Source organism: Ascidia mentula, chromosome 6 (assembly GCF_947561715.1).
Source record: "Ascidia mentula chromosome 6, kaAscMent1.1, whole genome shotgun sequence".
NCBI classification, from domain to species: Eukaryota; Metazoa; Chordata; class Ascidiacea; order Phlebobranchia; family Ascidiidae; genus Ascidia; species Ascidia mentula.
The window spans coordinates 13,405,881-13,422,204 of NC_138571.1; the positions used below are offsets into that span (position 1 = coordinate 13,405,881).

Below are 16,324 nucleotides of genomic sequence, written 5' to 3' on the forward strand. Positions count from 1 at the left end.
CAAGTATATGCTTTTTGTTGACCGTTACTTTTCGCAACAACAGTTACTTATTGCTGTGTGGTTGGACAGTTAGTTCCGTTTGAAACACAAACATACCATTTTTGTGTAACTTGTTTTATGATTACAGTGATATGCTCGTAAACTCAAACTCAAACATTTTCCTAATTCCGTGAAAAAGCTCATTTACTGTGCTGTAATATTACATTAGGTATGGGATACTTCTGTAACAAACACATTATTCACGTAGTCGAAGCCCAAGTTAATATTTTAATGTATATGTTCTCTGCTGTGGGTTGAAAATTGGAAGTGTAAACGTTATCAATAGCAGAGACTATATTTAATGATTTTGTTCAAAAGAAACTAAATTTATGAAAATGTGAGAGCACTGCATGACAGAACGCAATAATTACCATATTTTTATCTTTTCGCAAATCTCACTGCATTGATTCAAAAACATTCATTTGTTGTTTCATGTAAATTTCCTCAAACATTTTCACATAGTTCTGCCTACCATATTTCACAACTTGACTGCTAAATAGCGGCGTCATTTTCCGTTATGTATCTGAGCTTTCAACATTTTATCTTGTCAAATTTCACTTACCCTCTGTCAACTGCGTAAGTGCAAAGCGATGGTACAATACGCATTCCTGCATGCACATATTATTTCTTTAGAGAGATCATACAGCCAGTCTCTTACACGCGGTTTTGCCTGAGGAGGTAGAGAGGTTTTGCGTTACGGTAAAATCTAAATGTGATTATCTTAAACTTGCAAGTTCGTCGCTGGTATATAGGCTACTGGTTAGGTAATCTTCGTGTTCTCGTCTACATATTGTTGTGGAATTATGCAAAAATTGGTATAAAACAAATAGTCAACAGCAATTTAAATTTCGTTTTTCGGTTGAAACTTTTAAAACTATTCCATACATCATCCTATTTAATACAACAACATTTTGACCTACGGCTGTTCTAAAATACACGCATATGTATTCTGCATCTATAACATGAAGCAGTATTCATGGTCAAGTGCAGTGCAGATTCAGAACCCAGTATCCAATTGCTTGGACTGTGTCACACATTTGTATTGGTTAAAAATAGTTGCATCCACGTTGGTTATCATTACCCAACAAGCCCATAAAGCACTAAGGGTTTGCTTTTCTTGAGTAAGGTCTTATACCAATTTCTTCACTTAATTTTATTTAGCTATAGATGGGTCCCTCTAGGATTATCTAAAACCGCGACCAGGCGGAATTTATTGAAGATATTATCTGGAATGTTTGGGTTAGGCATGCCTTGTTTGTTTGTCGAACGATACTTCGAACTGAAAAGGGATATTCTCTGTTCCTTTTTTAGCTATTAATGTGAATCATATCAACGGTAACTGCTCCCCACTCTGTTGGGTAGCCTGATACTATGAACGAGGGTGCGTCATACTGAAACTTCGGAAATCCACTCGTTTTTGTAATAGATGTTAGTGAGAACATACTTAGGTGAAAAAACGTCGTACTACTTCGTAAAGAAAGCCAAAGCTAAGATGCTGGACAATATTTAGCAGACGTTTCAATTACACCTGTGTTTATCACTAGTGCTGCAATCGATTCACCGATGGTAAACACATTGTTAATAAAATGTCTGCTTAAATTGTCCGGCATCGCGGCTATGACTTTCGTATTCAATATACATGAGAATGTCGGTGAAATTTCTTTATTTTTCTCAAATGTTTGAGTGACTGTTACATTGAAGTCATGTAGTAAGCAAACTAGTTGCGTAGATTATATATGCGTAGTTACGGATGAAACAATTTACTATTTTAAACCAATACTTACATTTCTGTTGAAAAATATATTTTTACGATTTTTGCACACACTTCACGCGGGTTTCAACGAGTGATTTACAAAATGTAAATACCAGAAGTGTGTTTTTGTTTGTCGAAGCAAATATGAATCGAAGTAACTAATCGACAACGTAGTTGACAGCGTCGATACAAGATTACATTGTTTTTGATCTTTAATCTGTTTTCCCTACTATTCACGCCCACGCACATACGTGCCGAGTACATCGCCGTCACACGACAATAACCGAATGAGAATAGGAAAGGCGTCATAGGTATTGCTTCTGGCAAAACGTTGACATTTTGCAAAGCTATAAAACCATCCAGGGCATTTTCGTCCGGTTACACTCTGCTTTTGTGACGATTGTGGAACTTCTTTCCATAGCTTATCTCATTTGCTTAAACCTACTAACTACGGTTCTTGGTGGCATTACTTACATTAAACTATTGCAAGTATTTACATACGAGGCTCAAGCAGGTTTGACACATTGCTTGTATCAAATATTGTGCTTTTTGTGTAACCGACCTTTATGCAACTTTATCATTTTGACTAGAAAGTCATCGAGTCTGCGGGTATAAATACTACAATTTTATCGATTTTCCATGTGCAAAGGAGCGGTCAACGGCAAGGAGAATATATATTTACGACTAAAGCAGGATTTGAACCCTTGGTATCCTGCGCAAAGGTGCCAGTATAATGTCATTCACATACACTAATAGAGCATTAAATGCTGGGTTTACCAACTTGCAACATGATAAATTGCTTCAACACAAAACAATCGTATCGTAGTGATTGACATCGAAGGGACCGATATGAATAGTTTTGACAGTCTTCCATCGCCAATAACTCAAGATATGAAGGGACTCGGAACCAAGGTTTTAACTGAATTGTACTCCCACAACCATCAGGTCAAGAAAGTCTCAGTCTGACACCATGCAGACTGCAAGTCTTAAGACCGATGTTTAGTTCGTGCTTCCGAAGAGATTTGGATAATCGGACAGAAAAACCGTAAAGAGCTAAATGCAGTTGGGATTTTTTACTCCAATGCTATAATATAAACATATATACAGTAAGCAATGTGGAGCCAATAATATGAATTGTGTATAAGCTGCAGACAGATGGCCACTGTTTCGACCTAAAAGGTATCATCACATCAGTGCAGCTGGTGTGACTATCAGACGACTTTGCTGACCAAACGGCCAAGCAAAGACTTCCACTGATGAGACCTTTTAGGTCGAAACAGTGGCCATCTGTCTGCAGCTTATACACAATATATACAGTAGTTACGAGGCGTGATTTTGGCCTCGGCACGTCTGTGAGTGGACATAAAAAGCAGGAAATAAACCAAGCTTGCAAACGTACACTAAAATGTTATTTCGTCACTGAAGGAACGGTTACAAAAAACGTTGGAACGTTTGGCGTCACAGCGGAACCCACTATCTATTAATGGACATTCTACCGTCTCTTATTTAAGTGATCTAGTTACTCTTGTGTTTCTTGTCACAAAAAAAGGAAACCTGGCAGAAACTGGTAACTAAATATCTCTCCTTTACAGGTGTACGTTAACAAGGATGCGCGGAAAAATGCTGGGTATAACGAATTATCAACAGACTAACTATTTTTTCTTGTCGAGTTGCATTCAAAAAGTGTAGGCGTGTGGGCTTGTTTGCGGTGACGTATCAGTCGCAGTCTCGAATTGGGCGCCCCAAAGTCAAGATGTTTCGACATGTTTGTCAGTGTGAAGCATAGTGTTTAGGTTTTATTTTAGTGTCAGCAAATAAATGAAAATAATCCAGAGGAATTACTGTTTTCTATAGTTTACCTGGGAAAGTAATATTAATCAATTACTACTCTCTCTCTGCAAGAGTTTTATTTAGACAACTTTGCAATGACTAATTGAAGTCACACAATGGAAAGTTTTTTAAGTTGGATTCTTAGCGACGATTTTTGGTTGCCCGCTGGAACCACCTTTGCTGATCTTGACCAGCAACAAGGAAATAATGTGGCAAGGCCCACAGATCTTCTTATGGTCCCACTGTATGGATTCTTGCTTTTGTTGTGTCGCTGGTTGTTTGAAAAAGTCATTGCGAATCCGCTTGCCAAAGCTGTTGACATAGCAGAAAAGCATCACACAAAACCAACCAACCAACCGCACTTAGAGGGGTTTTACCAAACGTGTAAGACACCATCGGCTGAGGAAGCTGAAAAGCTTGCTCTGGATGTGGGTCTAACTAGTCGGGGCGTTCAACGATGGTTCAGAAGACGAAGAAATTTGAACCGACCAAACTTGAGAAAAAAGTTTGCCGAAGCAAGCTGGAGATTCGTTTTCTATCTCTTTGTATTCACGTATGGTTTGACAACGCTTACAAAATCGCCTTGGTTTTGGGATACGGCACAATGTTGGGAAGGTTACCCTCGACAAGGGCTGTCGGATTCCGTCTATTACTACTACATGCTTGAAGGCGGCTTCTATGTGTCTTTATTATTTACAGTGATCACAGATGTGAAACGAAAGGACTTTGCTGAACAAATTATCCACCATGCAAGCACCATTCTTCTCATCCTATTCTCTTACATAGCAAATTTTCACCGTATTGGTACGTTGGTAATGGCAGTCCATGACGTGTCAGATATTTTTTTGGAAGGTGCCAAGTGTTTTTCCTACGCCAAGAGGGACAAAGTCGCTGATGTCATGTTTGTGATCTTTGCTGTTACCTTCATTGTATCTCGCCTTGTTGTTTACCCCTGCGTAGTTCTTCATACTTCTGTTGTAAAACTCAGTGATCAGTTGGACTACTTCCCATCCTACTACTTCTTCAACGTCCTCCTCATGATCCTGCAAGCTCTTCACATCTTTTGGGCTTCTATCATCATCCGGATGGCGATCCGGATGTGGTCGGTGGGCAAAGTAGAGAAAGATGCTAGGAGCGATGTGGAGGAGCTTACCTCAGACGTCGATAAGAATGTGGATCAAGAGCCCAAAGATAAAAAGAAAATGTAGTGTCTGGCATTATTTTTCATATCGACTTAAGATTCGCCCCCTTTTTCAATAGAAGCAAAATTCTCCTCAAAATACTATAGCACTGTATCGACTGCCAAGGCAGCTGTGTAATATAGCGCCACTCGTAACGGGGCTTTGTAATTATGTACACAAGATTAGAAGGTGGTAATCGTTTGCATTGCATACGTATTGTGTACATTTAAGGTAATTTAGAAATGCATTACCATCTTTACCAAGACGGTACATTGTGGTAACTCATATCGGTATTCGTACAATTTAGCAGAATTGTTATTCCTTCACCAAAGGAATTTTAACAAAAAATTCGGTACGTTTGCGTTACAACCGAAGTCACCATTGATGAACATTCTACCGTCTCCTGTTACATTTCGTGGTCTAGTTACTCTCGTGTCTCTTTGTCCGCAAAAAATGAAAACAGGTAGAGACGTGTAACTAAATATCTCCCCGTTACAACTGCACGTTAACTAGGGTTAGCTTTAATAACAGCACTGCAGTTAAGCTACTGGGTCAGTTTAATCATCCGACGGTTATAATGTGTAGCCGGTAAAATGCAGGATGTGCAAATCATTCACGCACTGAATGATCTAAATGATTTTTGTTTGTTTGGTTATACTTTAAAAATCTAGTTGCATATGCTCTGTACTGCTGTGCATTATTACAGTGCAGAAAAGGACCCGTGGGGTAGCTTAGTCAGTATTTTTACGAATTTTTTGTGAGTGTCGAGCACTGTGCCTATGTTTTATAGAAGCGTCAGCAAGCGTACTCGTTTTACTTTATTGTCCAACGATTGATTACTTCATACAGTTTCGTGGGTCTTACCAGATATTGTCGTTCGCAATCTTGTCGTTCAGTTCTGTGAACCAAAAAAACTAAGTAAAAAGTAATTACGAGTATACGTGCTTTAGTATCTCCAGGAGTAGTAGTTTCCAGTAATTCGTCACCGCCTTGGTGCAGTTTCTTTTATTTTGACAATTTTACCTCGACTGGAATTAGTTTACGTCACACAATGGAAAGCGTCTTAAAATGGCTCCTTAACGACGATTTTTGGTTGCCCGCTGGAACCACCTTTGCTGATCTTGACCAGCAACAAGGAAACGATGTAGCAAGACCCACAGATCTTCTCATGGTCCCACTGTATGGATTCGTGCTTTTGTTGTGTCGCTGGTTGTTTGAAAAAGTCATTGCGAAGTCGCTTGCCAAAGCTTTTGGCGTAGCGGAAAAGCATCACACAAAACCAGCCAACCAACCGCACTTAGAGGAGTTTTACCAAACGTGTAAGACACCATCGGCTGAGGAAGCTGAAAAGCTTGCTCTGGTTGTGGGTCTGACTAGTCGGGGCGTTCAACGATGGTTCAGAAGACGAAGAAATTTGAACCGACCAAACTTGAGAAAAAAGTTTGCCGAAGCAAGTTGGAGATTCGTTTTCTATCTCTTTGTATTCACGTACGGTTTGACAACGCTGACAAAATCGCCCTGGTTTTGGGATACGGCACAATGTTGGGAAGGTTACCCTCGACAAGGGCTGTCGGATTCCGTCTATTACTACTACATGCTTGAAGGCGGCTTCTATGTGTCTCTATTATTTACAGTGATCACAGATGTGAAACGAAAGGACTTTGCTGAACAACTTATCCACCATGCAAGCACCATTCTTCTCATCCTATTCTCTTACATAGCAAATTTTCACCGTATTGGTACGTTGGTAATGGCAGTCCATGATGTGTCAGATATTTTTTTGGAAGGTGCCAAGTGTTTTTCCTACGCCAAGAGGGACAAAGTCGCTGATGTGATGTTTGTAATCTTCGCTGTTACTTTTATTGTATCTCGCCTTGTTGTTTACCCCTGCGTAGTTCTTCATACTTCGGTTGTGAAACTCAGTGATCAGCTGGACTACTTCCCATCCTACTACTTCTTCAACGTGCTCCTCATGATCCTGCAAGCTCTTCACATCTTTTGGGCTTCTATCATCATCCGGATGGCGATCCGGATGTGGTCGGTGGGCAAAGTAGAGAAGGATGATAGGAGCGATGTGGAGGAACTTACTTCAGACGTTGATGTGGATCAGGATGAAGAGCCCAAAAAGAGAATGTAGTGTCCGGCATTATGTCTTATATTGTCTTATTGTTCGACCCTGACTGAAATAAAGCAAAATTCTTCTCAAAATAGAATAGCTCTGTAGCGACCTCATCTGCCAAGGCAACTGTGTAATATAGCGCCACTCGTAACGGGGCTTTGTAATTATGTACACAAGACTAGAAGGTGGTAATCGTTTGCATTGCATACATATTGTGGACATTTAAGGTAATTTCGATATTCATTACCGTTTTTACCAACACTCTACATTGTGGTAACTCTCATCGGTATTCGTACAATTTTGCAGAAATGGTATTCCTTTCCCAAAGGAATTCTAACAAAAAATTCGGTACGTTTGCGTTACAACCGAAGTCACCATTGATGAACATTCTACCGTCTCCTGTTACATTACGTGGCCTAGTTACTCTCGTGTCTCTTTGTCCACAAAAATGAAAACAGGTAGAGACGTGTAACTAAATATCTCCCCGTTACAACTGCGCGTTAACTAGGGTTAGCTTTAACAACAGCACTGCAGTTAAGCTACTGGGTCAGTTTAATTATCCGACGGTTATAATGTGTAGCCGGAAAAATGCAGGATGTGCAAATCATTGACGCACTGAACGATCTAAATTATTTTTGTTTGTTTGATTATACTTTAAAAATCTAGGTGCATATGCTCTGTACTGCTGTGCATTATTACAGTGCAGAAAAGGACCCGTGGGGTAGCTTAGTCAGTATTTTTTCGTATTTTTTGTGAGCGTCGAGCACTGTGCCTATGTTTTATACAAGCGTCAGCAAGCGTACTCGTTTTACTTTATTGTCCAACGATTGATTACTTTATACAGTTTCGTGGGTCTTACCAGATATTGTCGTTCGCAATCTTGTCGTTTAGTTCTGTGAACCAAAAAAACTAAGCAAAAAGTAATTACGAGTTTACGTGCTTTAGTATCTCCAGGAGTAGTTTCCAGTAATTCGTCACCGCCTTGGTGCAGTTTCTTTTATTTTGACAATTTTACCTCGACTGGAATTAGTTTACGTCACACAATGGAAAGCGTCTTAAAATGGCTCCTTAACGACGATTTTTGGTTGCCTGCTGGAACCACCTTTGCTGATCTTGACCAGCAACAAGGAAACGATGTAGCAAGACCCGCAGATCTTCTCATGGTTCCACTGTATGGATTCGTGCTTTTGTTGTGTCGGTTGTTGTTTGAAAAAGTCATTGCGAATCCGCTTGCCAAAGCTTTTGGCGTAGCAGAAAAGCATCACACAAAACCAGCCAACCAACCGCACTTAGAGGAGTTTTACCAAACGTGTAAGACACCATCGGCTGAGGAAGCTGAAAAGCTTGCTCTGGATGTGGGTCTGACTAGTCGGGACGTACAGCGATGGTTCAGAAGACGAAGAAATTTGAACCGACCAAACCTGAGAAAAAAGTTTGCCGAAGCAAGTTGGAGATTCGTTTTCTACCTCTTTGTATTCACGTACGGTTTAACAACGCTGATAAAATCGCCCTGGTTTTGGGATACGGCACAATGTTGGGAAGGTTACCCTCGACAAGGGCTGTCGGATTCCGTCTATTACTACTACATGCTTGAAGGCGGCTTCTATGTGTCTCTATTATTTACAGTGATCACAGATGTGAAAAGAAAGGACTTTGCTGAACAACTTGTCCACCATGGCAGCACCATTCTTCTTATTCTATTCTCTTACATAGCAAATTTTCACCGTATTGGTACGTTGGTAATGGCAGTCCATGACGTGTCAGATATTTTTTTGGAAGGTGGCAAGTGTTTTTCCTACGCCAAGAAGGACAAAGTCGCTGATGTGATGTTTGTGATCTTCGCTGTTACCTTTATTGTATCTCGCCTTGTTGTTTACCCCTGCGTAGTTCTTCATACCTCGATCGTGAAAGTCATTGATCAGCTGGACTACTTCCCATCCTACTACTTCTTCAACGTCCTCCTCATGATCCTGCAAGCTCTTCACATCTTTTGGGCCTCCATCATCATCCGGATGGCGATTCGGATGTGGTCGGTGGGCAATGTAGAGAAGGATGATAGGAGCGATGTGGAGGAGCTTACTTCAGACGTTGATGTGGATCAGGATGAAGAGCCCAAAAAGAGAATGTAGTGTCTGGCATTATGTCTTATATTGTCTTACTGTTCGACCCTGACTAAAATAAAGCAAAATTCTCCTCAAAATAATATAGCTCTGTAGCGACTTCATCTGCAAAGGCAACTGTGTCATATAGCGCCACACGTAAGCGAGACTTGGTCATTATGTACACCAGTCTAGAAGATGGTATTCATTTGCATTGTATACGTATCGTGGGCATTTATGGAGACACAGAAATGCATTACCGTCTTTACCAACACGCTATATTGTGGCAACTCATATCGGTATTCGTACAGTTTAGCAGAAATATTATTCCTTCAAAAAATAAATTGTAATAAAAAAATTCGGTACGTTTGGCGTTACAACCGAACTCACCATTGATAAACATTTTACCGTCTCCTGTTACATTACGTGGCCTAGTTACTCTCGTGTATCTTTGTCCACAAAAATGAAAAGAGGTAGAGAAGTGTAACTAAATATCTCCCCGTAACAACTACGCGTTAACGAGGGTTATCTCAGACAGTGATAACAGTTTAATAACAGCACTGCAGCTAAGCTGTAGGGTCAGTTTAATTATCTGACGGTTATAATGTGTAGCCTTTAAAATGCAGGATGTGCAAGTCATTGACGCACTAAATGATTTAAATGATTTTTAATTGTTTGGTTATACTTTAAAAATCTAGGTGTATATGCTGTGTACTGCTGTGCATTATTACAGCGCAGAAAAGGACCCCTGGGGGTAACTTAGTCAGTATTTTATTGTGTTTTTGTGAGTGTTGAGCACTGTGCCTACGCTGTATTCAAGAGTCAGCAACCGTTCACGCGAAACAATAACTGCAAAATTCTTTGCAGGATAAAATATAACGTGTATTACGAGATATTGTCGTTCACATTCTTGTAATTACGAGTTTACTTGCTTTTGTGTCTCCAGGAGTAGTTTCCAATAAATCATCACCGCCTCTGTGCAGAGTTTCTTTTATTGTGACAATTTTACCTCGACCGGAATTTGTTTGCGTCACACAATGGAAAGCTTCTTAAAATGGCTCCTTAACGACGATTTTTGGTTGCCCGCTGGAACCACATTTGCTGATCTTGACCAGCAACAAGGAAATAATGTAGCAAGACCCGCAGATCTTCTCATGGTTCCACTGTATGGATTCGTGCTTTTGTTGTGTCGGTTGTTGTTTGAAAAAGTCATTGCGAATCCGCTTGCCAAAGCTTTTGGCGTGGTGGAAAAGCATCACACAAAACCAGCTAACCAACCTCACTTAGAGGGGTTTTACCAAACGTGTAAGACACCATCGGCTGGGGAAGCTGAAAAGCTTGCTCTGGTTGTGGGTCTGACTAGTCGGGGCGTACAGCGATGGTTCAGAAGACGAAGAAATTCCAACCGACCAAACTTGAGAAAAAAGTTTGCCGAAGCAAGTTGGAGATTCGTTTTCTATCTCTTTGTATTCACGTACGGTTTGACAACGCTGATAAAATCGCCCTGGTTTTGGGATACGGCACAATGTTGGGAAGGTTACCCTCGACAAGGGCTGTCGGATTCCGTCTATTACTACTACATGCTTGAAGGCGGCTTCTATGTGTCTTTATTATTTACAGTGATCACAGATGTGAAACGAAAGGACTTTGCTGAACAACTTATCCACCACGCCAGCACCATTCTTCTCATCCTATTCTCTTACATAGCAAATTTTCACCGTATTGGCACGTTGGTTATGGCAGTCCATGACGTGTCAGATATTGTGCTGGAATGTGCCAAGTGCTTTACGTACGCGAAAAAGGACAAAGTCGCTGATGCGATGTTTGTAATCTTCGCTGTTACTTTCATCTCTACGCGTCTTATAGTTTTCCCTTGCGTAATCCTGCATACCTCGGTTGTGAAAAGCCTGTATTACTTTACCCGCTTTCCAGCCTACTACTTCTTCAACGTGCTCCTCATGATCCTGCAAGCTCTTCATATCTTCTGGGCGTCCATCATCATCCGGATGGCGATCCGGATGCGAGAGGTCGGCAAGATGGAAAAGGATGCACGGAGCGACGTGGAGGAGCTCACAACTGATGATGAGGATCAGGAAAAAAAGAGAATGTAGTGTCAGTTTTTATTGTTTTTATTCGTCTGTTAGTTAAAAATACAAAATTTGTAGCGCTCTGTAGCGACCTCATCCGGGAAGCAAAATTTGTGTGCACTGAGCGTGCCGGGAACTGCTTTTCTAACACTTAGTCGTGGTCTTTGACATATGTTTGCGTCCGGCACATATTTTTTTGGCTTTACCTTTCGCAATAAACTTTAAACGTCTTTCTACTGACGCTTTACTGTCGCCGCAAGTCGAGTTTTTGTAACTTGATAGGAGCTTACATTTGTATGTGCTTGTGTGGCTTTTGTTACATCCGTGTTGAAACCATATATAAAACATTTCGTAATCTATCTCAATTAAGCTTGACGTGAATAAAAGGGAATGCCCCAATGACAGTGTGGCCGTTGATTGTTGCAATCATGACACTTGAAGGTTATTGGTGGTTAAAAAAAACTGTTAACTTAAAGACAACATTTACAATGCTTAAGAAGGATTTGTGTCCATTGCATAGTAATAACATGGCTACTGAACTTACGATCTGAATGATTTTGTCTTGTTCATGTAATTGTAGCAGGGCCCACCGTAAGCTGTCTCGTTTGTGCGTCTCTTTCTAATACGGAATTCAAATAGAACGCACCCACAGAAGGAATGTTTACGCTTACTTTAGCGTGACACCATGCAACACGGACCTTTTTGTCATCAACGAAACAGAGAAACTAGCAGTACACGTTAAGCTTCTGTACATATTATCGTTTATTTATTTATCTTTGCATTAACATAACAGCAACAAATTTAAATCATACATGAAACAACATTGTTAGAAAGAATGTGAAGACAAAGAAGTTTAAGGCGCGCATGGAGATATGGTCTATATTGATAATTAACTTTGGGAAGTGAATGAGGTGAATAAAGCTGAAAGGTTATTAGAGGGTACTTCCTATTTCCAATTACTACAAACAAAATATGCTATCCTGCCAGGCACAAAGTTAAGTTATCTGAAAAGATTATTTTGTGCTGTAATTTAATTCGATGTGTTCATGTAAACCTACGTTGTTACATAGTTTATGGCATCGAATTAGTTAGGAAATTGTAACTGCACGTTTGCTTGCTACTTCTAGTATGAATATGTAGTATGTACAGGTTCTTACACTACAGCTAAATTTATGTTCATTTCAATGGACGACGTTTTTAAGCTCCCGGGCAACCCTTGGAAGCGAATCTTTGTTTCCAATTACCGAACTGCGTTTTCCATTCCTCAAACAGCCTCGAGTATTCCTGTTGTGCTACCGAGCATTTCTCTGTAAAAGCAAAAAAGTGAAATATTAATAAATCTAATTAGCAGCAAACACCAAAACATAAAGCATTGAGTGTCTTATTGAAAGAAAATTGCCCGAACTATGTTTGACCCTTGTCCCATTATACATATTCATTTAATGTATATGCACAACGTATTATATTGTTTCATATATTTTCTATTAACCTGTGGGAAACCCCACTATTGTATATAGCGTAGCAATACCAATGTAGGCTTTAGCTTATCGTAAACCAAACACACTGTATTCATCCAATGATCGCATATGTATACAAAGTGCAGAGGGGAGCGTATTAAGTGCACCAAAAACAAACCGATGTACACGGTCAAGAGGATGTGTGTATAAATATAGGGTTTCACTGGATAGACTTACTTAACCAACCCGGATATAATATAGTGCCGAAAATTCCACACCATTCAAAACATAGTTAGGAAATCCTAGATCAACGAAAGCAATGGAAATAATATGTTTTAAGTGAGATGACAACAGAAGCTGTTTCAACATCTGTTTTTTTGCCTGGCTGTTTTGCGGGCAAGTTTGTTGTATAGTCACTAAAGCCTTGATTGAAAAAAAAAAACCTTTATAAGAGGTAAATGTGACGGAGTGAGAACATTTTTTTTAAGAGTCACATAAAATTGTAAGGCTATCTCAGCCTCCCCCTCCTTATAAAAATCTCTATTTTTAAAGGCAAAGGTGTTCGTTCGCCTCTTGCTATTTATGGGCCCCTAGATTGGGTCCTAGTGTGCGGTCCATCGGCCGCACCCTCTTACGTTGAGGCTGTGTAAAACCATACTGACCAGGTGTAGTTCTAACACATATTCCCGATGCGTTGAAATCGTCCGGGTCTTCTTTGTGGCATCTTAGGTTCCTATCACACGTTCCGTCTATTTCGAACGGTCCTCCACATGTTTCGCCTGCAACCTTGGCGCAGACGTCGCAACAGCTATAGAACAGAACAATTGTAATAAGTTCGATAGGTTCGTTGCCAGGATACTCGACTAATTATCGATTCAAAGTCCGTCGCGTCGTATTTGTACCTGATATACTATTGGATTTAGTTTATAGATTTCAAACTGAATGACAAAAAGAAAAAATTTGCTTTAAATATGAGAAGGCGAACCAACATTCTGCGTTTTGAGTGAGCTGCAGACAGGGTCTCGGTTCTTATACAGCTATCTTGCACGCCAAACAGACAGACAAATATTTTACCTCTGTGGTGAATAAGGAATCACTGGCACCATCAGACTGGGTGCAACCAACTGGGCTAAACCATGGCGGTACAACAAAGTCCTGGACGTTTGGGACCCAAGATAGTCGTGTAGTCACGAAAACTGTATAAGGCCTAATAGTCCAAACCACTGGACTTGTTGTGTTTGCAGAAATCCTTTGTTACCACTGCCTACGTGCAACCCCCTCTGTACTTATACAGAGTGTCGATTTATGTCTTTTTCACCATTCTAAGTGTTCGACACGCGACGCCACGACATTTTTGCCATTCGACACGCACCATAATTTTTCTCAAGATGTTCGACACGTAATAAAAAATCGACGCCCTGTACTTATATATGCAATGAGCGTGATTTTTGCGTTTAACATGGCAACAAAATGCTTAATAATGTAGTTATGTTGTACATACCCGCATATATCTTTTGTAAGTCCTCCGCCACAGTTAGTGGGTACTGCTGGACATTCGTATGTACCACATGGTATACAGGACAAAGACATGCCAAGTTGTGGGGCGTAGAATGTCAGCATTACGAGAATCAGCGACAAATAAACAGGCGTCATTTTGGCTTCGTAAACAAGTATTATATCTTCGTTGTCAACTAAAAGAACTTAAATGAAAACAAGCAAACTGGATTTCATCAATGCACATCATTGTGTTGAGCAGGGCTCAAGTGCTAGTCCATGCATGACTTGTTATTTGGTTAAAAACTCTTGCAAGGTTATTGTATATAATATATTATGGCGTTCCTGAAAACAGCTATTCTGTGCTAACTCTTGAAATCCGCGCTTCATGGCGTAGATAAACAACCCAACCTAAATATATATTGTCCCCCGTAAGTCAACACAAGTGCAAATTTTTGTTATCGGTAAAATTTGCAAGACTAGTGTAAAAAATAGCTGGCCTTTGCTTATTTGTCTTAAAGGCCTTACGACTATTAAAAAACTAGCTACCTGACATTGTGAAACCTGGCTGCATATTTAAACGAGCACAAAGCAGTAGCTGTAACCCGACTTGGAAGCTAAAATAAGCATGGCGATGACAGCGCCCCTACTAAGGCACGTCAGTGCCCTTTTCTTTTGTCACAGCTCACTGCTTTTCAATGGAGCCTAGCGTATTTTTGTGCTAGAAGACGTGCGATCCTGGGGTATTTTTTCTCCTCTGAATTAGGGGTGATTACGAGTCGGTAAACACGGTCTCGTTTCTGTGAACGCAGGAATTATATTATTGCGGTTTTTATGATATATGCTTTTAATGCCGTCAATATCAATATCAAGTGACAACAAGACAAACTATTATTTTAAGCTTAATTTATTGCGAAAATATTGTCAATGCGAGAACAAAATGAACGTTTTTCTGTCTGGAACATGTATATGTATCACCCTGGCTGGTGGTCAAAAACACCCTGAAGTACATTTCATTTTTGAGCGCTACGTTGTTAAAATAGAAGAAAGCTAGCATTGTTTGATGAAGCGGTGAAACGCATTCGTTTTTCACCAACATCTACGTCATCCTTTTCGACAGAGTTTCCCAGATGGGGCGTCGTGACGCATTGGACCGTCGTTTTTGTTGGGGCGTCAAAAGTTTAATCCATAGCCCTCGCTTGACATGTCTCGATTTTTCAATGTATTTTCAAACGTTTATATCCATATTATACTGCGTGGTCATTCAGCTATTTCATTGATAAAAAACGTAGTATTGTTTTACGTGTGGACAAATCCGGCTCTTGACACACATTTTGTTGTGTGCGTTTCATAACACTCTGTTGGGAATGAGTAAATCGCCGGTTCATAACAGTTGAAATCCGCCATAGTAACTGACGTGAAACCGGTGGTGCGAAAAGGGTGAAAAGCTCTCTGCGATCCTGTTCCTACTTAGTGTGTTGTTGCTTGTCAAAGTCACCGTAAACTTAAACGTGGAAAAAAACTCCAAGATCCCGCACGTAGTGTATAGGCTGAGTTATAAGTGTCGCAACTTAATGAATTCGCAACAAAATGTGCGATCGGATGACTGGATCATTCCACTGCGCAGGCCCTTACCTCGCAATCTCCATTATCGTATATTGAGATTTGAATGGCTCTGCAACAAAGCTGAATCGGCCATTTTTACCCGACAAGTCGAGGCAAAATAATTGGAAAACTCAAGCTCCCGATGAGGTTTGAACTCACGACCTACCAACTATTTGCTAAAGTGTACTTTGAACCACAGGCACTGCAGCAGTAAAATAAAACGTCCCTTCCGCTGTTGTTGCGCATTGTTTTGTCTGTTTCCCGGCAAGCTGACATATGGCAACAATTGTAATTCTAAATCAGGTTTTTAGAGAGCGGCAGATATTTTAGCCCACGACAGTAGGCATATCTAATCCATAAGTTGTTCCCTTACATTCAGCCAATAAATGGAGGCGCAGTCACGTTCAGGTTTTCTAGAATATTTTTACCACTTCTAGGCGTGCTATGTTAGTTAATAAGGTCCAATAAAGGGTAATTATTATATTTGCAAGCAGTGAAAGTGCCAGGCTTTCTTTTTTCCAATTCTTTGAAAAGGATTTTGAAATTACCAATCCGTAAATAATGTAAAAATGATTTTCTCTCGAAGTCTTGGCGCGCCATTGTGGGATAACTTGTTGTTGCCTTCGGTTGCGCAACACCACAACGATAGTATGATTTCTA

General features: G+C 40.3%; 1 protein-coding gene and 4 pseudogenes across 1 annotated transcript; 4 read left to right on the forward strand and 1 right to left on the reverse strand.

The window, feature by feature from the left end:
- The first annotated feature begins 3,664 nt into the window (after nt 1-3,664).
- Nucleotides 3,665-5,209, forward strand: LOC145906191 (ceramide synthase 2 pseudogene; annotated as a pseudogene).
- A 645-nt stretch (nt 5,210-5,854) lies between these two features.
- On the forward strand, nt 5,855-6,940 carry LOC145907235 (ceramide synthase 2 pseudogene; annotated as a pseudogene).
- A 1,025-nt stretch (nt 6,941-7,965) lies between these two features.
- Nucleotides 7,966-9,051, forward strand: LOC145907236 (ceramide synthase 2 pseudogene; annotated as a pseudogene).
- A 921-nt stretch (nt 9,052-9,972) lies between these two features.
- On the forward strand, nt 9,973-11,413 carry LOC145906430 (ceramide synthase 2 pseudogene; annotated as a pseudogene).
- A 439-nt stretch (nt 11,414-11,852) lies between these two features.
- Nucleotides 11,853-14,641, reverse strand: LOC145905799 (venom protein 302-like). Its single transcript, XM_082993087.1, has 3 exons — nt 14,067-14,641; nt 13,228-13,373; nt 11,853-12,415 (listed from the first exon to the last, which is right to left on the reverse strand). Exons 1-3 carry the CDS (start codon nt 14,216-14,218, stop codon nt 12,306-12,308), a joined length of 408 nt encoding a protein of 135 aa, XP_082849213.1. The 5' UTR covers nt 14,219-14,641; the 3' UTR covers nt 11,853-12,305.
- Between the last annotated feature and the right edge of the window lie 1,683 nt (nt 14,642-16,324).